The sequence below is a fragment of the Malaclemys terrapin genome, chromosome 10 (assembly GCF_027887155.1).
Source record: "Malaclemys terrapin pileata isolate rMalTer1 chromosome 10, rMalTer1.hap1, whole genome shotgun sequence".
NCBI lineage: Eukaryota > Metazoa > Chordata > Testudines > Emydidae > Malaclemys > Malaclemys terrapin.
Window position 1 is genome coordinate 81,441,898 of NC_071514.1, and position 23,031 is coordinate 81,464,928.

A 23,031-nucleotide genomic window follows, 5' to 3' on the forward strand; every position below is an offset into this window, starting at 1 on the left:
ATATGGGGTTTGGGAAGAAATTTCCCCCCAGGTCAGATTGGCGGAGACCCTGAGGGTTTTTCTTCTTCCTCTGCAGTGTGGGGAATGGATCACTTGCTGGTTTGAACTGGAGTAAATGTGGAGTCTCTGTAACTTGAAGTCTTTAAATCAAGATTTGAGGACTTCAGTAACTCAGCCAGAGATTATGGGTCTATTACAAGAGTGGGTGGGGGAGGTTCTGTGGCCTGCGATGGGCAGCAGGTCAGACTAGATGATCATTATGGTCCCTTCTGGCCTTCAGGTTGTTAGCCAAATGGGCTCGTTTCCCCCTGGAGCTGCCCAATTACCCCAAGGAGGCACGGGAGTCTAGAAGACGGCTTCAAGTTCTTTATTGATCAGTCAGCTGAGCGGGTGTCCCCCTCGACTCATGCCAGAGGGAGGAACACACCTTACAAGCGTAGAGCAAGCCTTTTTATACCCAGTAACAAATGACTTAACGTGCATACATTCTGCTGACCTATGGAATCTTAAATTCCTTTCTAGGAGTAAATAGGATACATCTGTCTGGGTCCCCTTGATTGATTGCCTTTCCAGGGTCCAGGGGTAGGGGTAATGGGATACATCCGCTGGGCCTCCTTGCTGTTGGGCCTCTTTGATTGATTGTCTTGCTATACCTTTATATATGGGAAAAACAGCTGGGATAATAGGCAAGTATTTGGCCTTTATTCTAACAAGGTTCTCCCCCCTTAAAAGCATTTTGAGAGCCCTATGGCCCCCAATCCTCAACTTTAACTGGTTGATATAGTGCCATCATGCGTTGGCGTACAATTTGATTAGCCATTCGTCGGACTAATGCAACTACACAGGGAGCAAAGCAAGCTAGGGATAATAGGGTTGTAATAAAGAGTACAAAGAGAAGAAGGCCTTCTCGAAGCCATCCCAGTTGCGGTAACCAGGACGTGAACCAGTCCGTATTCCACGCACCCCATGCTTGGACCGGGACATGGGCTAGTTTCCTCATTTCTTTTGTTAGCTGTTTTACCGCCTTTCCATTATCATCTATTTGTAAACAGCAATTGGATCCGTTTAATTTTGCACATATTCCCCCTTCCTCTGCCAGCAAATAATCAAGAACTAGATGGTGCTGGTAGAGCACATTCCTCATCTGAGTGGACTGATCGGCCAAGAGATCAAGAGCTGCAGCCGTCTGATTAGTTATTATTTCTAAGATGGCTTGCAGCCTAATTATCCGATTCAAGTTGTAAATGGGCTCCCTTGCCCCTGAGATCCACTCATTAGGATTCCATGTGGCTGGACCATAATGCTGTATAATTCTTTCAGGGGGCCACTCTTGAGCTCCCCACTTTTGGGAGCTTCCAGCTGTTAATGCGGAATCAACAGACCGCCGCTCCCTAATCAAATCGTCATATACCTTAATTCCCAACTTATTTCCCTGTATTTGGGGTAGTAAAAAGAATAAGGGCCTAATGTACCCAACATAACATATTCCTGACCAATTTGGAGGCAATCTCCGATAAGCGTGTTGCCCACATATCCAGTAATGGCCTTTTAGGGCCCATTGTCCATTCGCAAAGGGGCCATCCCAGGCTTCGGGGTAATCCTCGGGGCCCAGTTCTTCGTAATACAAAGAGTTACCCATCTCCAGGGGCCCCCCTAATACAATAGATGTACCGTCAGGATTACAATAGTCACATTTCCAGGCCCCAGCCCCTTCCTTCCAAGCGCAATTACAACCAAATTTAGGGCTATTGGTAGTAGACCAAAAATGGTTAAAATGGATCATCCGAGTTCCATTAGAATGTTGCCATGCCCACTGATACCAGCGTACCACGTGATCCTTACTGTCGGTATTATCTCGCTGGCAACTTAGAAAGAGGGCATCAAAGAATCCATCTTGTCCAACTGCCTTACAGCCTTCACCAGTATGCTGTTGGTAGGAACATTGTACCCAGCTATGATTAGTGAGTTTTACGTGGGTTTGGTTCCATCGTCCCTGATATTTAGAACAGTCATACGTATGGCAACTAGGGTGATCATAGCAGTCAAATCCTAGAGATAGGGTCCAGTCACATTGGCTTTTGCCCACATATACCCCTTCTTGTTTTGTTCGGTTTAGACAAAGGATCCCCATCTCAGAGGAATAGAGTCACCAAGGGCTACTATCCTCATCCCAAACTTCTGTTCCTTTGTGGACTATACTTAAATTACTGATCCACCATTTAGCTTGCACTGGCTGGGCTACCCAAGGCCATTCATTCCAATCCCCTGGACCTCCACAAACCCAGCAGCTACTAAGATTGAAGGAACTCGCTATTATTTCTCCCAGTTGTATAAACCTATTCTCCCAACCATAGCCGTAATAGACACCTATGAACAGAAATATCAATAATGAGTTCATTATTGCTTTTTCCTAAACAGTCCTTTTAGCCCATTGAGTCCTTGATACTCCCAGACGGTGTCTTCGCCCGTGCCACCCCGGGCTTCCGGGGCCGGGGTGGGCAGAGGGCCGGTGTCCTCTTCCGTGGGATTGGTTCCCTGGTCAGGATTCAGAAACCGCTTTACCCGGGTGTGATGTGTCCATTTGTCGCTCCCGAGAATTTTAACTGCGGCCTGGCTGATGAGCGAAACGGTGTGTGGACCGTCCCACCTTGGCGTAAGGGGGTCGCGTTTCCACTTCTTGACAAGGACCTGGTCACCGATCCGGAACGGATGCACGGTCTGGTCCAAGGGGAGAGCCTGGAATGGCGCCGCGTCGATGCAGCTGTAACAAAACAGATTGCAACCCGGAAACCTGTTTCCATAGTAAGTCATTTCCCACTTCCCAGGTTACATCCTCCCGGAATCCTGGGATAAGTATTCGGGGAGGGAACCCAAAGACCAGTTCAAATGGTGAAAGCTTAAGACCCTTACGTGGGGCCCTTCGAATGCAGTTAAGGGCGAGTGGTAACGCATCAAGCCACTTTAAACTAGACTCTGTGCATAGTTTAGTGAGGGTATCCTTGAGAGTTCTATTCATTCTTTCTACTTGACCCGAGCTTTGCGGCCTCCAGGGTGTATGTAGCTTCCATTGTATACCGAGTGCCTGGGACACCTGTTGCAAGACTTCAATACAGTCATGAGTGGGGCTGGTCTCATAGGAAACCCAAGGGTCAGGCAATAGGGTAGCTAGGTTGAGGGAGCTAACTGTCCTAAAGGTTAAGTTAGGGGCTAGCAAGAGCCCTACCTTATATCTGGTATGTCAACTGGGATTTAAATGCTTTTCCCCAGCGCCTGTCCCCAGTATTTGAGGCACCCCGTGAGGAACCACAACCTCAGTGTCCCCTCCCAGGGTTAATTTTTCAGCCTCTTGTACAAGAAGAGCAGTTGCTGCAACGGCCCGTAAGCAGGCAGGCCACCCCTTGGCGACAGGGTCCAACACCTTTGAGTAGTATCCAATGGGTCGCCAGGTTGGTCCCGACCTTTGGCATAGAACTCCAGCAGCCCCCCCTCCCCTCTTGTGAACGTATAGAGTGAACGGCCTCCGAGGGTCGGGGAGGGCTAGAGCAGGAGGCTGAACCAAGGCTTCTTTTAGCTCTCGAAATGCTTTTTCCATCTCTTTGGTCCACGTCCAATGGAGCAGACCTTCTTTAGTTAAGGATTCATACAGTGGTTTGGCTCTTCCCCGTAGTCAGGGATCCAGAGCCGACAAAAGCCAGTCAGTCCCAGAAAAGCCCTTAATTCTCGGGGGTGCCGGGGTTGAGGGCTATTAAGTATAACCTGGATTCTTTCTTTACCCAGACTACGACTTCCTTGGCACAAATGATACCCAAGGAAAGTGACCTGCTGCTTAACCAGTTGTGCTTTTTCCCTTGAGACCTTATACCCCTGTGCCCCAAGGTAATTCAGGAGCTTTACAGTCTGCTCTTTACAAGCTGCCTCTGTTTCAGTACTTAAGAGCAAATCATCGCAATACTGGACTATGTTACATGAGGGGTGTCTAGCCAGGAATGGGGCAAGGTCCCTTCTCAACTGGCTGCCAAAAATCTCGGGTGCACAGGTAAGTCCCTGTGGGACCACGGTCCAAAGGTATTGAGCTTTGTAGTGGGTATCTGGGTCCTCCCACTCAAAGGCAAACAGTCTCTGCTATTAACTTGTTAATTTGTCTTAGGTCCTGGACCAACCGATACTGCCCATTAGGCTTAGGCACCCCCATTATTGGAGTATTGTATGGGGACGTGTCTTCCTTTAACCACCCGCACTGCAAAAACTTTTGAATCAGGGGTTTTAACCCGATCCGAGTGGTTAACTTAAGGGGGTATTGTCGAATTCGGACTGGGCTGCTTCCCTCCTTAAGGGAAATATGCACTGGTGTAGCATTCCTGGCTCGGGCCACGCCTCCTTCCTCCGCCCAGACCTTGGGATTCAGCCCCCCCATCCCACGGCAGCTGGCTTCCATCACTTCCCTTACATTCCAGGGAGTGATCTCTAGCATTTATGAGAGCCATCTGGTAATTAGAGGCTTGTTGCTTAGGGATTCTGACTTCCATTGTCCCGTTATCGAATGAGATCTCCGCCTGTAATTTAGTGAGGATATCTCGTCGGAGCAGCGCTATGGGGCAGGAGGGACTGCAAACAAACTGATGGTAAATTTGACGGTCCCCTATTTTTACTAGGAGAGGCAAAGTTTTTTTTTTTTTTTTTTTCCCCAAAGTTGTAGTTTGTCTCTCTATCCCCTGGACTATGGCACGTCCCCGAGCTCTATCTCGGGGGGCCTTATTAAGGGGGAGCAAACTAAGAGTGGCCCCAGTATCAATAAGGGCTTCAATTGGGCGGCCCTCCACTTTAATTTTTACCGTGGGATCCAGGCTGGCAGCTTGTGCTGTCAGGAGGGGCCGCTGGGTCCCTCGGCTTCTCTATGGGGAAGATCCCTCCCCTGAACGTCCCGTGTTGTTGTAAAGGAGGGGAAGGACCGGGTTTTGTTTTTACGTTCCTTTCCCATAGCCTGTTGCCGGGGGCATTTATTCTTCCAGTGCCCCTCTTCCCTACAGATAGCGCACTAGTTTCGACCCAGGCGGGGGTCCTGTCCCCTCCCAGGTGGCCCTGGCTTCTCCTTAACCTTGTCCCCCCTTTCTGCATATCCTTCTCTCAGGGCCATGGCCAAAACACGGGCCCCTTTCTTTCGCTCCTCATCATCCCTCCGATCATAAACCTTCATGGCTATTTCTAAAAGTTCCTCTATATTCTTGCCCGAAGCCCCTTCCAATTATATAGCTCACTAGTGGTAAAGGGAACATATACCATAGTGAGATTACCCTCAGGGGCTACAGTTTCCCGCAGTGGACACAAATAATTCTGTTGCAGGGGCCCTTGGAGTACCGGGCCACCCTTGCTCCTGGTGTGGTTAGACACCGGGGAGCTCAGAGAGATCGGAGGGGGCTCCCGTTTGGAAAAATCCTGGTTGCTTGGCTCACCCCCTTTCAGCTGAGGCATTATCCTCAGAGATGTGGGGGGGGGGATTTCAATTGAGGGTACCGGAGCCGGGAGGCCAGGATACAAAGTGGGAGGGGGCATAGGATCAGGGGCAGAGGGAATCACAGCCCGCAGACAAGATTTCTTAACAGGGAAACAGGGTTTCCTAACAGGGGCACGGGCCATTAAGGTTTTAATAGTTTGTGATCTACATTTTTGCAACCATGGGGGATGATTGGCCACAAGGTCCTGCCAAATATCTATATAGGGATATTGGTCCCAATGCCCATCCCAGGTCACAATGCTATGTACTGCTTGTACAACCCCTGGTTTGAGCGTCCCTCCCTCGGGCCATTCCACCCCGAATGTCATCCATTCAAGAGTACAGAATTTTACAAGCTTGTCTTTACATAATACAATTCCATAATTAGCCTGGCGTCTAAACGCCTTCCAGTTATCCAGCATACATCCCAGGGGTGTCCAGGAGAAGGTGCTTTGTCCGGACCCCATTATGCTTTACCCAGAGTTTTCCGAGACAGAGATATCAAGAGGGGGAAGAGGTATAGATCTAGTTCTAACTCAGATATCCGCTGGGTCACGAGGTTCGGCTGACCCCCCTTGCAATCAAGATATCCTGGTCATCGGGTTTCCCCTCGCAGGAGTCTTGGGGCGGCTGAAGTCAGCTTAAGCCTCAGACCTGTCAGCAGCACTCATTCATCTTTCACAAAGATCCTTTAATCAGTTACAATCTCGGTTTCCAACACACCATTAAGAGGAGAAACAAGATTACCCTTCCTATAAACAAGAGTAATCCCTGAGGTTGCTCCAAGTCCCAATAATTGTTAAAAACGGCCCATGGACTTGTGGAGTTAGTTACGTTACTCATTGGCCGTTATTTGCTTACCCTTTAACCAAAAACACAACAACAAGACATTTACAAAGCTACAATAATGTTAACATACCTTCCCGTATACAGGCTGCCTAGGGGATTTCCACTGTCCAACCCACACCTCGGGGGCGTTATTCCTCAAACCCAGGAGGTAAACGCACTTACCGCCCGAAGTGGCCGCGTCCGGCAGTCAGACTTCCCCTTCTTCTGAAGCCGTCTTGCTTCCGTGTCCTTCAGAGTTCTCTTTAGAGAGGACACAGCCGCCCCGGCCGATTGTGACGATCCGAGGCCCGAGCAAAGCAACAGCTCGAGGTGGCCACTCCTCGGAATCGCCCTCGGCCGTCGGTCAGTGCCCTCTACAGGGAGAGAAGTCCCGGCGGAGTCGCCATTTGTTAGCCAAATGGGCTCGTTTCCCCCTGGAGCTGCCCAATTACCCCAAGGAGGCACGGGAGTCTAGAAGACGGCTTCAAGTTCTTTATTGATCAGTCAGCTGAGCGGGTGTCCCCCTCGACTCATGCCAGAGGGAGGAACACACCTTACAAGCGTAGAGCAAGCCTTTTTATACCCAGTAACAAATGACTTAACGTGCATACATTCTGCTGACCTATGGAATCTTAAATTCCTTTCTAGGAGTAAATAGGATACATCTGTCTGGGTCCCCTTGATTGATTGCCTTTCCAGGGTCCAGGGGTAGGGGTAATGGGATACATCCGCTGGGCCTCCTTGCTGTTGGGCCTCTTTGATTGATTGTCTTGCTATACCTTTATATATGGGAAAAACAGCTGGGATAATAGGCAAGTATTTGGCCTTTATTCTAACAAGGTCTATAAGTCGACTTAAACCAAAAGAACTAAGGATGTGTATAACAACGGATATATGTATTTTGGTTACATGTACACAAGGGCCTAAGAGTTAAACTCATCCAGTTTGGGAAAGGGAACAATACCATATGGATCTGGTGTGTCCAATTGAAACTAACCACAAGATAGCTCAGATTTTGAATAGTGACCACTTGCAACGAACTGCTTGTGAACAATTTACAGAACAAACTGGAGGTGGAAATTGTTGTGAGTGACCTGGAATACTAAATCAATTCAATAACTTCGTCAGCACCTTGTTGATAATTCAGAAGGCCAAAAAGAGGCTGCATTTATCAAATAATTCCTTGCAAATTATTCATTCAGCTCTAATGATAATGGTCACAGTTAGCAGCATTTTGTTGTTATTTCAATTTTAATTAATTAGCTTTGCTCAAAATTTCCAAACCTAGGGGCCTCAAATTAGGCTCTTAGATCCATTTTTGGGCACCTAGATGGGCCTCGTTGTTCAGACATGCTGACCAGCCCCAGCTCCCTTCCCACTGATTTCAGTGGGAGCTAAAGATGCTAAGCACCTTGAAAAATCAGCTGGCTTCTATTTGGGTGCATAAATATGGGTTTAAGTATCAGGAGGTAGCCGTGTTAGTCTGTATCCACAAAAACAACAAGGAGTCCGGTGGCCCTTTCAAGACTAACAGATTTATTTGGGCATAAGCTTTCGTGGGTAAAACACCCACTTCTTCAGACGCATTAGGCACCTACATTTGACAATGTTGGCCTCTGTTTTTAAATTGATTCCTTTAATGACCTGTAGGCTGGGAGTGGGGAAAGCAAACCAGTAATCGAGCAAAATGACTGTGATTTAGAGATTGAATTGCATGCAGCTAGAGTCATGCATCAGTATAATGAGATTCAGTCTTGTTTGGATGCAAGGCCTGGAGACAGGAGAAGAAAATGTGATCCACCAAGCCAGCTCTCAGGAACTGGGAAACAATAGAATGCGGAAATCAAATTTCAAACTGCAGGGCTATATTTATCAAGTTTTCCTTAGCATTTTTACAGGGTTTTTTTCTGGCCTGGTTGACATATGGCCAGAGTATCAGATCACCATAGAGCATTGTTGTTTGTAGCCTATTCATTAATGCTAAGCTGGGGGGAAATGCACTTCCTATTGTGAAATGCTTTCAGGGCGGTGTTCCTGTTGTGTCATTTGAGCCTGGCCAGACACTCTAAAACAGACTCATTAGCTAATTAGTGACTGGCCCCCAGCCCCGTGTGGCTGCACTTGCTGTGTGAGCAATATGCATATCATCACTGGCATCAGGGACAGGGCCCCTTTGTGGCTTTCTGGCAGCCACTTTGTTAGGCTAGGAGCCTTGTCTAGGCTGAGCCAGTAGGATCTACACCCACTTTTCCTTAGCTAGGAGATTCTCTTCCGCATGGTACATTGCATGGCGATGCCTTTTGTTAGAATTCTGTAGATAGTAGAGTAACTGGAGAGGTCTATTTGCTCCGCCCTCAACCTGCTTTGCACACGCATGGATTGCTCTTGGGCTGTGACAGACACTGAGGTGATAAATTGGTTCTGATGAGAAATTGGTGTTGTAAAGAATGGCTTCTAACTCTCCAACTCTTGCATCATTGAAAAGTTGTGAACTCTCCAGTATCCGATAGAGTGTTCCCAGCAACTTACTAAGCACAGTTCCCACATGTTTCCAATGGGGGGCTGGGTAACATAGGAGGACTGGATGGAAAGCCTTTCACTATTAGGTCACAGGTCCAGATCCTAGCCTAGGGCAGTGGGGACCAAATGTGGCTCCTACTCAACAGGGGCCACAAATCAGCTGTGTGAAACAAGTCTGGCTGGCTCAGCTCTGTTCTCAGTATGGGTGTCCCCATCATACTAAACAAGCACCACAAGCAGGGGCAGTTCCAGGCACCAGCGCAGCAAGCACGTGCCTGGGGCGGCAAGCCGCGGGTGGTGGCCTGCCGGTCGCTGTGAGGGCAGCAGGCAGGTGGCTTTCGGCGGCATGCCTGCGGGAGGTCTGCCGGTCCCACGGCTTCGGCGGCAATTTGGCGGCGGGGACACTGATGGCACGGCACCGGTGGACCTCCCGCAGGCATGCCACCAAATCCGTGTGACCAGCGGACAGCCCGCAGGCGCGCCGCCGAAAGCTGCCTGCCTGCCGTGCTTGGCAAAAAACATAGAGCCGCCCCTGACCACAAGTGGCCCCCATGCTGGCAGATTCAGTAGAGCGATTAAGGACTGAATTAGATAGGGAGAAGGAACTCGCCTCTTGTTCCCAAAGGTGGTCCTTCCAGGCCAGAGTGGAGGAAGAAGGGGTGGGGAGAAGGCATCACGAGGAAACTTTTTCTTCACATTTTCTGTTAATGGAGGACCTCATTCCACAGGTCCTTTTCAATAGCATCAAATTCACATGCAAAAAAATATACGATTTCCACACACCTTGAGCTTCCCCCTCCATTTACCCATTGCTAGTGTTTCTAGAGAAGAAAAATGGGACATATTCCTTCAGAGACGGTTCATCATTTTAAACATTTTATTTTCTCACCCAGGTCACTGTCTGTTCCGGATTTAATGGTGCTTAGCACCTCCCACTCAAGGTCTCATTGTGAGAGTCAGCATCACAGCTGGCATCAGAACTCAGGAATTTCTGGCTCCCCAGCCAACTTCAAACCACTAGGGCAGTGGTTTTCAAACTGGATCATGACCCAGTAGTGGGTCGCAGAATGTAAGGCACTGGGTCACGGCAGCTCTGGTCAGCACCGCCGACCAGGCCATTAAAAGTCCCGTCGGCGGTGCAGCCCAGCTAAGGCAGGCTAGTCCCTACCTGTTCTGACACCGCGCTATGCCCCGGAAGTGACTAGCACCAGGTCCGGCTCCTAGGCAGGGGGTGGGGCAAGATATGGGGCTCCGCAGGCTGCCCCAACCCGAGCACCGGCTCTGCACTCCCATTGGCTGGTTCCCGGCCAATGGGAGCTGGGGTGGTGGTGCCTGTGGACAAGAGCCACACGGAGCTGCTTGTGCACCTCTGCCTAGGAGCCAGACCTGCTGCTGGCCGCTTCTGGGGCACAGTGTGGTCCGCAGTGCTGGGACAGGCAGGAAGCCTGCCTTAGCACCCCTGCTGCGCCACTGACCAGGAGCTGCCCAAGGTAAGCCCACGCCCCAATCCCCTGCCCCAGCTCTGAGCCCCCTCAAACCCGGAGCCCCTCCCTGCACCCCAAACCTCTCATCCCTGGCCCCACTCCAGTGCCTGCACCCCTAACCCAGAGCCCTGACCCCCTCCTGCACCCCAGCCCCCTGCCCCAGCCCAGAGCCCCCTCCCACACCCTGAACCCCTCATTCCTGGCCCCGCCCCGCAGTCCTCACCCCCACACCCCAACCCTCTGCCCCAGCCCTGAGTCCCTCCCAAACCCCTCATCCCCAGCTCCACTGGGTCGTGGGCATCAACTATTTTCTTCAACCGGGTTGCCAGGAAAAAAGTTTGAAAACCACTGCACTAGACCAGACTGCCTCTCAGAACATTTCACTCTTTGTGTGATTCAGAGCAGATACAGCTCCTTTGTGCTAAGAACTGATCTGTCGACCCTGAAGGCCAATGGGAGTTTTGCCATTGATGTTGGTGAAAGCAGGGTTGGGCCCCACGTTTGCACTGAAGATTGTGATGGTCGCTGGGAGAACAACACCTTCGAATTGACTTTTGTTCTAAGGTGTTTTTTTTTCCCCCCCAGAATTAGGGGAATTTGGTTCTTGTGAGTGACTAATAGCTGGAGCTGGAGCCAGACGTAGAGGAGGCAGAGCTCTGCTAATGCACTTCACTACTGATCTGTACCAGCCCTGGCTCTCTGCTGACCAGAGATCAGAGCCAATGCTAGGCATAAACAGACTAATTGCTTAAGGCCCCAAGCAGCTCCAGGGAACCCCCATTTGCTTTTTATTATGTATGTGGGGGCCCAAAATATTCCTGCTTAGGGCCCCCAATGGGCTAGCACTGCCTTTGCCAGAGATGACCAATTGCCTGGAATTGTTTAATGCAGGGGTAGGCAACCAATGGCACGCGTGCCGAAGGCAGCACGTGAGTTTATTTTCAGTGGTACTCACACTGCCCGGGTCCTGGCCACCGGTCCGGGGGACTCTGCATTTTAATCTAATTTTAAATGAAGCTTCTTAAACATTTTTAAAACCTTATTTACTTTACCTACAATAGTTTAGTTCTATATTATAGACTTAGAGAAAGAGACCTTCTAAAAATGCTGAAATGTATGACTGGCACGCGAAACCTGAAATTGGAGTGAACAAATGAAGTCTCGGCACACCACTTCTGAAAGGTTGCCAACCCCTGGTTTAATGGTTTGGTGATGGGAACAAAGGTCCAAAGAGGACTAAAATGAGACTTCTAAATTCCTTGGGCCTGTAATCCTGGGCAAGGATTATTCTCAGCAGTGAGAGTCAGGTGCTTTAACCCCCTTACGTTGCTCGGCTCATATTTAGACAACTGTCAAAGCACCTTGAGCATTTCCTCAAGTGAGCAGCCATCGCACTAATCAGGGGTCTAATAGAAGCTTCTTATTGTTATTCTGAACTCTTCCCAGATGCATAACACCATTAGTTTGTACTGACTAACTCAGCACAGGAAAAGGAAGATCATGTGGATTTATCCAAAACTCCATGTATACAGATTCTATGCTAGTCAACTAAGCACCTGCCCTGCCCTCCCACCCTACACCCAGGACCTCACCCACCTAGTGGCCAGCCATGAACTGCCTAGCTTGAAAAATAAACCATGGGGTGGGCTTTATTCCCCTTGCCAATTTCGTTCTTCCTCCCTAGTTGATGAAATCCTTGTGTCCCTCTCCCAGTTAGCCGAGTTGCTAAAACCCTCTGGAATTCCTGGCAGACATCCCCAGTTCTTTGAACCACCCAGCTGCCCAGCCTTTCATTCCCAGATGTGCTATGTGGGTTAACAGAAGTCTGTCTGATATCCTGCATATCTTCCTTCACCCAATGCACTGCAAATACCAGAGCTGTCCTTGCATGCTTGTAGCATCTGGAAATAGAACTTATGACCTTCGGCTCCCAAAACATGGGCCTCTCGCCCAGGGATCGAGGAGCTCGGCCAGGCCAGGGAACTGACACAGACATGAAGGCTGTATCTACCCTAGAACTTTCTTCCTCTGAGTTCCCACTGGTGCAGTATCACAGGTAGGGTGACCAGATGTCCCGATTTTATAGGGACAGTCTCGATATTTGGGGCTTTGTCTTATATAGGCTCATTATATTACCTCCCACCTCCCGTCCTGATTTTTCACACTTGCTATCTGGTCACCCTAGTCACAGGGAATAGAGCTAGTGTTTTAACCTAGCTCAGAGCAGGTCCAGATGGCATTGTGAGGAATGATGGTGGCTGCCGGTGCCTTGTCTCCACTAGCCCTCCACCAGTGGGCAATATGAAGGGAAAAGTCTAGTGTAGACTAACAGATTTGATATAATTCCATCCATTGGTGGGACACAGACACCACAGCACTAAAAGGAAATAAGAATTCATGTAGAAGAACAGAACCCCGGCACCTGCTTTTAATTAACAAACAATATTCTCAGAGCTGTTCCACTTGGATGTGTCTCCTGAAGTCAAGGATGTTGCTGATCCACAATCTTATCACAATTCAGGTTGTTTTGGTGTTTGCTGCACTAGAGACAAAGGGGCAGGGGACGAAAATCAATTTTTTTTCTCCCCCAACTGAAAAAAGAGGAAATTTGGTCAGTGGAAAAAGATTTGTTTTCAAGTCCCTGGGGTGGGGGCAGGGACTGGAGGGGAGAGGGGAGAGATTTGTGGTGAGTGGGGACTGATTGGCTGAGTGATTTTCAGTCACTCCTGGGAGTAGGTGTGGTAGGGTTTTGGGGCGGGGGGGGGGGACTAAGAACTGTGGTGGTTTTCGGTCACTCCCCTGGCAGGGTGGGGCTGTCAGGATGTGACAGTCTGTGGGAGTGACATTTGTAATGTCTTCTCGGAACACATACAGCAAAAGCCTTCCTCACACAAGGGAGACACGTTAAAAATCTGCCTTAAAGCTACTGCCATGCATGGCCCTTGGGGGACATCTCGCCAGGTGAGTGTACTTCCATGAGGATGGGGAGCTAGGGTAGGACCCAGGGGTGAGCCACCTACTGCGGTGGGAGAGGGGAGATGGACCCTTGGCTCTTTAAGGGAGTTGGGAGCTATGTGTGAGGCGGGATTAGGGTGGGGGGAGATCAGAGGTGGGTGCCCTGAGGAAGGAGAGACTTGGTTATTTGCCGTGGTCTCTGGGGGAACTTTCCAAGCCTGTCTGCAAAATGACTGGGTTCCCCCTGCCCAATCTGTGCATTAACAGAGTGGGATCCCTGGGAAGGGAGAGGGGCTGGGATTTCCAAATCCCGCCTCCCCCCCCCCAAAAAAAAGTGTGGGGGGGAGAGAGTCTGTAATTTCCACACAGCCTCCCAAAAGAGGGGGCTGTGCCTGTGATTTCCACGCCCCCCCCAAAAGGGGGGAGAGGGCCTGGGATTTCCATGCACCCCACAAAGGGGGGAGAGCGTCTGTGACCCCCCCAAAAAGGGGGGAGAGGGCCTGGGATTTCCATGCACCCCACAAAGGGGGGAGAGCGTCTGTGACCCCCCCCCAAAAGGGGGGAGAGGGTCTATGATTTCCACCTCCCAAAAGGGGGGAGAGGATCTGGGATTTCCATGCACCCCAAAAGGGGGGAGAGGGTCTGTGACCCCCCCCCCGGGGGAGAGGGTCCGGTCCGTTACCCCCGCACAGTGAGCGCCCCCCCCCCCCCCCGGGCTCGGGGAGGGGCGGGGCCAAGGCGGCGGTTCTGGCCGGGCGGCTCCGCCTTTCGCTCTCCGCGCTCGCGCCCGCGCGTTCCCGCGGGGAGGGCGGCCTCGGGGACGCGCTCGGGAGTCGGGAGCCTCTTCCCCCCCCCCCCCTTCTCCCTCCCCCAGCCGCCGCCATGTTGGCTGGTGCGTGTGGGTGTCAAAGCCAGCCAGAGGCGGCGGCGGCGGCCGGGCAGCCAGACCCCCGGGCCCCGCTCCCAGCCCCGCGGCGGAGGCGGCAGCAGGTCAGTGAGGAGCCGGGTGCCCCCGCTGTCCCGGGCATGGGGGCAGCTCCCCGCCCCCCGGGGTGACGCATGGGGGCAGCTCCGGGGGGGTGGGAAGGGAGCAGGGCTGACGGGACCCCGACAGGGGCTAGGGGGGTTCGGGTGTCTCTGGAGGGGGGCTGAGGGGCGTGGGTCCGGGGGGGGGCAGGGCTGTGTCTCTGACCGGGGTATGGGGTGTTTGATGGGGCAGTTGGGGGGAGCTGGGGATTAGGGGGTGTGGGGTGTATCTGGAGGGGGAGGTTTTGGGGGTACAGGGTGTTTGGAGGGGGCATTTTGGGGGGATTTGGGGATGAGGGGGTAGGGGTGTGTATCTGGAAGGGGGAGGTTTTGGGGGTATAGGGTGTTTGGGGGCAGTTTGGGGGGTGTCTGGGGATGAGGGGGTAGGGGTGTGTATCTGGAAGGGGGGGTGACTTTGGGGGTATAGGGTGTTTGGAGCAGTTTGGGGGGGATCTGGGAATCATGGGGTGTATTTGGAGGGAGGAGGTTGTGGGGTGTGGTTGGCTAGGGGGAGGTTAGGGGCTCAGTGTGTCGGGGGGGGCAGGTTGGGGGTATGGGTGTGTATTTGGAGAGGGCAGGTTGTGGGTGTTTTGGGGGGAGGTTGGGGTTTTGTGTGTGTGTCTGGAGAGCAGTGGTGGTGCCTAAGGGTGTGACTGGGATGTACTGTATGTAGCTCTGGGCCTGCAGGGTGTGTGGCTGGATCGTGTGTGTGTGTGTGTGTGTGTGTGTGTGTGTGTGTGTGTGTGAAAGGGTATTGGTATTGAGGGAGGTCTGCGATTTGTGGGGGTAATTTGTAGGGTTTGTTTGAATGTCATGAATGCCCTTTGGGTTCTAAGTAGCCATTGTTGTCTCTATTAGGATGGTAACAACAACTAGTTCCCATCATGGCAGCTAAGCCTGTGATCACAGATTTCAGACTTGGAAGAGCATTTCTAGGATTAACCAGAGTTAGGATTTACCAGGGAAATTATTTTCTTAGTTTTCCTTTTGTGGTATAGCGTATATTGTGGTACTGATTAAAAACTGCCTGAAGGGATTCACCATAAATCTCCAAACTAAAGTTTGGAGCCTCTGTTTCCATCTGCATATGCCACAATGCAAACTTCATGTTTTAAATTTACCTGGCTACAGGTTTCACTTGAATTTTGTTGGGTTAACTTCACAGCAGTTTACTCCATTTAAAAAAAAAAATTCTCAAGTTTTGGAGACAAGTTTTGAAAACTGTATTTTGTTTGCTGAAGTAGATTCATAGGTTCTAGGACTGGAAAGGACCTGGAGAGGTCATTGAGTTCAGTCCCCTGCCCTCATGGCAGGACCAAATACTGTCTAGACCATCCCTGATAGACATTTATCTAACCTACTCTTAAATATCTCCAGAGATGGAGATTCCACAACCTTCCTAGGCAGTTTATTCCAATGTTTAACCACCCTGACAGTTAGGAACTTTTTCCTAATGTCCAACCTAAACCTCCCTTGCTGCAGTTTAAGCCCATTGCTTCTTGTTCTATCCTTAAAGGCGAAGATGAACAAGTTTTCTCCTTCCTCCTTATGATACCCTTTTAGATACCTGAAAACTGCTATCATGTCCCCTCTCAGTCTTCTCTTTTCCAAACTAAACAAACCCAATTCTTTCAGCTTTCCTTCATAGGTCATGTTCTCTAGACATTTCTAGATGTATGGATAATAGTCAATCCATCCCCATCATCATATCCACTCATTATTATCCACACCCGAACATAGCCACTTTATGAACTTCATACCCTCATATCTCAATGTCTGTACTTTGACCCATCAATCTTTTACCCCCAATCGGGGATATTGAAGATTATGTATTCCTCATGCCACCTTATCTTAAACCAAACTTTGCACCCTCAATAATCTGTATGTTATTCCCTGATAACCAGAAACTTCTATGCTCAGACTCTGTTCACTATTTTTTTTAACGTCATCTTAATAGAATTTTTAAATCTGTCAAATGTGGCAGCAGTATAATGTTTTTCTGGATAGATTGGTATTAAAGGTGTTGAGTGTTGTCCCCCCCTCTCCCTTCCCAGTTTTGGTGGACTTGTTGCTGCAAATTAGTTGTAGGTAGTCAGTGTGCATAGTTAGTTCAATGACAACTATGTTCAATCTTATTATTGTCATTTAAATAAAGGATTATTGCATATTAGCAATGATGAAAGTCTCTTAGGTCAGAAGTGTGGTTATATATATAGTTTACTTGATATTACTGATTGATAATTTGTTTCTGGTAGCACCAACAGTATGCTATGTGTTTTCCACTTAGTCACATAAAGTATAAAATTAGTTACACTTGTGGTTTTCTTTTCAACTCTTTGAGAAACTGATATTATTCTTGTATTTTCAGCAAAGATATACAGGGTTTATTTTAGTATCACTATTTGCTCTGACTCTTCAGATATATTGCAGACATCATGAATTGTGTAGACTGGGGCTTCTGGCTCAGGATGCTAGTCATTCTGATTCTTTTAGTTTGAGCTTTGCGTAATGAGTATCTGCCCAAACATGTTTTTCTTTTATGGTAATATGGAGCTTCTTTTGGATGATTTTATACTGTGTAAAGTATGGCAGACCATGGTCTTAGAAAATTGGGATGTTAGAACACCGTAAAATGTAAAATGGGGTGGGAGGGATAGCTCAGTGGTTTGAGCATTGGCCTGCTAAACCCAGGGTTGTGAGATCAATCCTTGAGGGGGCCACTTAGGGATCGGGGCAAAAGCAGTATTTGGTCCTGCTAGTGAAGGCAGGGGGCTGGACTCGATGACCCTTGGTCCCTTCCAGTTCTAGGAGATAGGATATCTCCATTAATTTATTATAATTTAAAACTTTGCATGCAGTTTTACCTTTTTTTAGACTACAGCTTAGTTTGGGCAAAATAGAAAAAGGTAAATCTTTTGTAATACGTTTTCTGTAATGGATGAATACTATCATTACACTCCTACTTCCTAAATGCTATGTTTTCAACTCATTTTGCAATAAATTATTTTCAAACAAACTCAGATGTCCTCATTTATTTTGATCTTAAATGTTTGTTGCATTGGCTTTTCATACAGAAGAGCACTAACATATACCAGTGAACGGTCAAAAGTTTTAGCTGTTGGTAAAGCAGGCTGACGAATTTTCAAGTATAGATCAATATTTTAATGAAATTTTCAAAGCTACCAAGGTTTAAACTATCCCTAAATATGAACGTCCCTAGGTTAGCTAGATTTCATACTAGCAGGAAAGCATTGTGACGAAGTTGGCACCTATACATAGGTACTGTTGCCGACTGTGGTTTGCCTGACTGATATATAATAAAGTAAATAGAATCATACGCTAATATGGAATATCACATGCTATATGGTGTTACATAGCAAAGATAAGACTGATTATTTTAAGCCACTTTTAAAGATACTGACAAATGAAAACAAATGTTAAGATTTGTAATGGTCACTGCCAGGCTTGCTAGGTCCCAAATATAGTTTATTAAAGGTTTTAGGATAAGTTCTAATGTAGAGAAAAAACAATAACCCTTCAGCCTTCCAAAACCATAGTTACAGAATGCCACCTACTCTCTTGGCTGACCCACTAGTAGAAAATCCAGTGTGTCTGGCTTGTATGAGTGCAGTAATGCTGTCTTTCTGCTTTGCCTTGTTTTGATGTGGACAGGCAAGGTATCAAAATGTACTAGTATCCTGCTGTCTTAAGTGCTTCAAAGAGCAGGATTTTAGTATATTTCAATACCTTGCCAGCTCATAAGAAGGCAACAGGCACAAGTGGAGAGGAACAATGTGCATGTTCTTGTAAAACAAAATGGATAGGTCTAATTTTATGCCTCCCAACCTTGATAATATCCTTTTATTGGGCTATAGTATCAGTGGGTGCTACATAGTATACTTAAAAACTCCCAGAATTCATGATTTTTGGGTTGCTGGTATAAGATTGCTTTTCCTGTTCTGTGAAAAAAGAATCTTTTCAAGCCACGCACTTGTTAGACAGTATGTGAATTCAATGACCACAGCTTTCTTGATCCTGCCCTAAAATACAGTTTTAAAAATTGAGCCCATTAGCAAAGAGGGCAGCGTGGGTGAAAAATAAGCAAGCACCAACTCTTTTGTTCTGGTATTCTACTACTGCAGTTGTAACGGATTTAGAGCTCTAGGTTTCAGTTGGCTTTATTAGATAATGTTTCTAAAGTGTTGATAAATGGAGAGATTGTGAGATTAACTAAACTTCTAAAGTTAGCTAAAAATTCCATTAGAAAAGTGGCTTTTACAACCCATCCATCAAGCTGCTCTTCTCAACAAGACTGATCTGAGTAAAAGGGCTCCTTTTAAACATTGTTTATCAATTTATTGAAATGACAGACTGATAAAAGGAATGTAAATGTTGGTATTTTGTCCATATATCGAAGCTTAAATGTTTATCAACTTTTGCTTTTAAAAAGCGCACCAACTTAAAAAATAAATTAGGCTTCAGTCTGAAAATATTTTGCCCTACTAGTGTTACAAGTAACTCCTTAGGGTTTGTCTACATTTGAAAGGTAATTTGGATTAAAGTAGGTTGTGACTTTTTGAAGTGCATTAGCTATTCCTGAATAACTCTGTGTAGAGACAAGCTTAGAGAAGCATAACTGAAAGATTAGGGGGAAGAATTCTCTATCTTTTCAGTTCGTTCACTTTGTGCATTTGGCAGCACTGTGTGTATGGTCAGTTTAATTTTTGCCCCATAGCATTAGCTATTTTCCCCTTGTTAGTACTGATTTTTCACATCTCAGCTGATGAGAGAATATTACAAATAATAGGCAAATGTGATTTTGTAAAATCATAAACATTGATGTGAGTACTTAGGCATGTGTAATACCTGTAACTACTTTTAACACCACATTTCAAGTGGTTTCCCTTTAACTGTAAGTAACTTACATGTCTGAGCTGTGATCCTGCGAACTCTCATATGTGCTCAAATTTACTCACATGTAAAGTGAAACATGTATATAAGCATCCGACGAAGTGGGTATTCACCCACGAAAGCTCATGTTCCAATACGTCTGTTAGTCTATAAGGTGCCACAGGACTCTTTGCTGCTTTTACAGATCCAGACTAACACGGCTACCCCTCTGATACTTGATGTATATAAGTGCATGATTGGGGCCCTGGTAAATAGAGACAATTTAATGTTATGAGCTATTTTTGTGTGTTTCCAGATTGCTTTGCAGTTGTGGATCCAGTAGTATTTTAATTTTGGTTGTAGTCCATCTTTACAGTGTTTTTATGTGGAAAGATACTTGTCAAACATATCAATGTATTAACTATATAATACATGCCCCAAATTGTGAGGATTTCCTTCTAAATATTATGTCATATATTAAAAGCACAAACAGTTTGAACTAGTTAAGTCTCTCAAGCAATATTCTCTGGATCCCTTCTAATAGCATCCTAGCTTCCTGGTGGTGATAGGCACATAGAGCGGAACAGTCCAAAGTCTAACACAGTTCATTTTCCTAGATATATAACCTTTTGTTTTCATCAAAATAAATCTTCTCAAGTTTTAGAAATAGATCATCTGTTCTCCTTGAGCGTCTTAATATTTGTTGGTCCCAATTCCCATATCAGACTTCTTCCTCTGATGTTGCATTATTCTCCCTGTAGATTGTCAGCTGCTCCTTTCTGTGCTCCCAATGCTGCCTTTGTAGTTAGCTTTATTAGAGTTGCCTGCAGCTGCTGAGTCCCCTGAAATGTAGGTTTATTTTAATAAATACAGACTGTTGCAAAGCATAGTAAGTATAGGATGGCTTTGCTCCAGAAGCCATACTGTAGGGGGAGTTCTTGAGTTGAATCAACTCCCAGACAGAGTAGGGTACAAAAAGATTTTATTGTCTTTGTTCCAGATCTCCTATTCCTTCTACTTCTTTGGCCTCCACAATCATACTACATCTTGTACAATTGGATACATATATGTGTTTTTGAATTGTATTAAAGTTTGACACCTGAGTGAGTTCTGGTATGCTTTTTCCTCTTCCTGTAAACTTCATCACCCCAAGCATCTAGATCCAAAGTCTTGACAGAAATCCTCTCTCATGGTACCCTACAATAAGTCTACTTAGCTGCACATTAAGGTCCTATGTTTAATTTTTCTAGCCTGTAGCACAACATTTGGTTTTTTTTATATCAATGCATTCACTGTTAGCAACTCTCAAAACTCTTTTGCTAGATTATCTTAGGTTCTATTTATCATTTTACTGCACTCAAAAGTGTGCTAGGCACCTCCCTAAGATGTTGCATCTTTTCTTCCATCAGGTTGGTAAATCTGCAAGTCAGTTTGCATTGTTAGGAGTCCAGTGTGGTGATAGTTAAATGCAGAGTCATTTTTACCATGTGTGTGATTCTAAAGTGACTGTATAAAGATAGACATGGGGCCTGAGGATCTTGGAGTAGATGACATATCTCCATCTTTTAGGTCTGAAGAAATTCCCCCCTTGCCCCAACATTTAATTCACCTAATTACTTTATGACCCCACTCCTCATTTTGACCTAATAAGCTTTTCTCCAAATTCTCCAGATATTCTCTTACATAACTTAGTTTTAGAAATCACTACATTATCAGTCTTAAGTGTTTTGGAAGCTGAACATAAAAAGGAAAATGAGTTTGTCCCTTGGGCCTGTTCTGTTTGGCTGTTAGTTACCCACTCTGAAAGACTTCGCTGTGATTTGTTGTATCTGTATTAGCCTAAAATAGCATCAAGGATGGCATATAATCATGATATTTAAATTCTTCTTGTTGTTTCTGTACTGCATTAGAAATCTTAATTTTGAGACTTATGGTCAGTTGTGTAGTTTTCTGAACATTTACAAGTGCTATAGTGTTAGAACAAAACATTTTAAGTAGGATCTTTGCAGAGAATTGTATAATCTTAGTACAGTTGTTCCTGACTGTTTAAATCACTTCCGTACACTTAAATAAAAATGTCTCATTTACTATTTCTTTTCTGTTTTTTGTCATCCCACTCTGAGTTTGTTTTGTAACTTAATAACCTTTATCCTAATTGTGCAACCCTTACTCATGCTGGTGAACAATTACCCTCACAAATAGTTTTTAACTTCTGTGGGACTACTCACATGAGTAATTGCTCACCAGCTTGAGTATGGATTGCACAATTCACAATTGAGACCTTTATTTGCAAGGGGTATAATACTAAAAATTCCAAGGACTTGATTTATGCAGTTCTTCTATTCAATGAGGAGGGGCAAACCAGTGTGTTTTAAAGTTGTCTTCCTTTCAGATTTTTGTCTCCCAAATTCTAATAGTGTGATATCTGAGGTGGCTTCTTTCTTCTTGAATCAGTTCTTAATCTATTCACATTTTCTACATTGGACTCCCCACACAAGAAGTGTTCAAGAAATGTCTAAAAACACACTACATGGTGTGGTTTCAGAGTAGCAGCCGTGTTAGTCTGTATCCGCAAAAAGAACAGGAGTACATGGTGTGGCTGAACTTTGTTTTTTCTGAGTTATTGCTCTTAGGGCCAGTAAATAGCCATTCTTAATCTTCAATATTTTTATCTTAATTTTATGTCTATCCTCCTCCCTCAGACACATGCATAGGGACATACTCTAATTCTTTCTTTTGTGGTTAGAAAGCCTGCCCCGATTTGTGCAGTTGTGTATGTCATTAGCTGGGCAAAAGCAGCATCAGCTAGCACCTGGGTGAACAGAAGCTTTGCCTTTTTATCCTTATTTTCTTAAGGGTGCTATTGTTTGAAGCAGCAGTGATTCTCCAGGCAGCTTCTGTTGCCCCAGTTGTCCCCCCCTCCCACTATGTTCAATGCTATCTGGGCAGGGGCAAGGCTTGCACCAACAAGAAGGCAGAAATAGGAGAGGGTAGGTTGGAGGCCTCTATCCATATAAAATTAATGTCAAAATAATTTTAAAAGATCAAGATTGGCCATTCATTAATCCTGATTTTCACTTCTAAACATGAGTATAACAGTACTTTCAGTATGGCTATATTCTGTATTAAATGTCTATGGAGAAGGTGATCTGTCATAGGAATATATGTAAAGGAAAGCAGTGAAATAATTACTTGAAATCCAGAGCTTTAAAGCTTTTAATTATTCCGATAGCTAATTAATCAGCAAAGCACTTCACCAGCTTGTGATATTGCAGGAGTGTGAATAGGAATGGCTGTTTGGGAAGAGGGGGAGATGTATGAATCTTACACCTACCCATCAAGTCAGACAAATAGAATTTTTGTGAGTCTTAAAAGGACCGGTGTCCAGGTATTTCATCATTTAAAAAAATATTCTCTGCATAATAACCCGTTGGAAGTATGCAACTGACATCTGTTCTCTTATTTACTGAAATATTTTCCTCCTAAAGCATGAACTGGCTTATTTTATGATTGCTAACTAGTGTTGTGTTTCATGCACTGACTTTTTAAAAGGCTTTGAAGCTTTTGTTATGGGGGTCAGAAACAACACATTTTTTTGGTTGTGCAAAGTTCACATAAGTTAAACGTTCAGTTTACTAACCTTGTAGTGCATTTCCCAGAAGGTAAAGATAATGCCTTAGTTTTTTTTTTTTTTTTTTTTTTTTATATGGAGATATCCTATCTCCTAGAACTGGAAGGGAACCTGAAAGGTCATTGAGTCTAGCCCCCTGCCTTCACTAGCAGAGCCAAGTACTGATTTTGCCCCAGATTCCTAAGTGGCCCCCTCAAGGATTGAAT

At 46.3% G+C, this 23,031-nt stretch overlaps 2 protein-coding genes across 4 annotated transcripts in view; one reads left to right on the forward strand and one right to left on the reverse strand.

The window, feature by feature from the left end:
* Nucleotides 1-351: 351 nt before the first annotated feature.
* LOC128844822 (uncharacterized) lies at nucleotides 352-7,155 on the reverse strand. Of its 2 annotated transcripts, none has more exons than XM_054042843.1 (2): nucleotides 6,503-7,155; nucleotides 352-2,761 (listed from the first exon to the last, which is right to left on the reverse strand). In XM_054042843.1, the coding sequence occupies exon 2, from the start codon at nucleotides 2,129-2,131 to the stop codon at nucleotides 746-748; it is 1,386 nt and encodes a 461-aa protein (XP_053898818.1). In that variant the 5' UTR covers nucleotides 2,132-2,761; nucleotides 6,503-7,155; the 3' UTR covers nucleotides 352-745. The 2 variants fall into 2 exon arrangements, with proteins under 2 accessions (XP_053898818.1, XP_053898817.1); XM_054042842.1 differs by having other exon boundaries at nucleotides 6,411-7,155.
* Nucleotides 7,156-14,159: 7,004 nt separating this feature from the next.
* Nucleotides 14,160-23,031, forward strand: part of EPN2 (epsin 2) — a 61,251-nt gene continuing 52,379 nt past the window's right edge. For both annotated transcript variants that reach the window (XM_054041896.1, XM_054041897.1), the window contains exon 1: nucleotides 14,160-14,268. The gene's annotated coding sequence lies outside the window, so the exon portion shown is untranslated. The remainder of the gene's footprint in view (nucleotides 14,269-23,031) is intronic.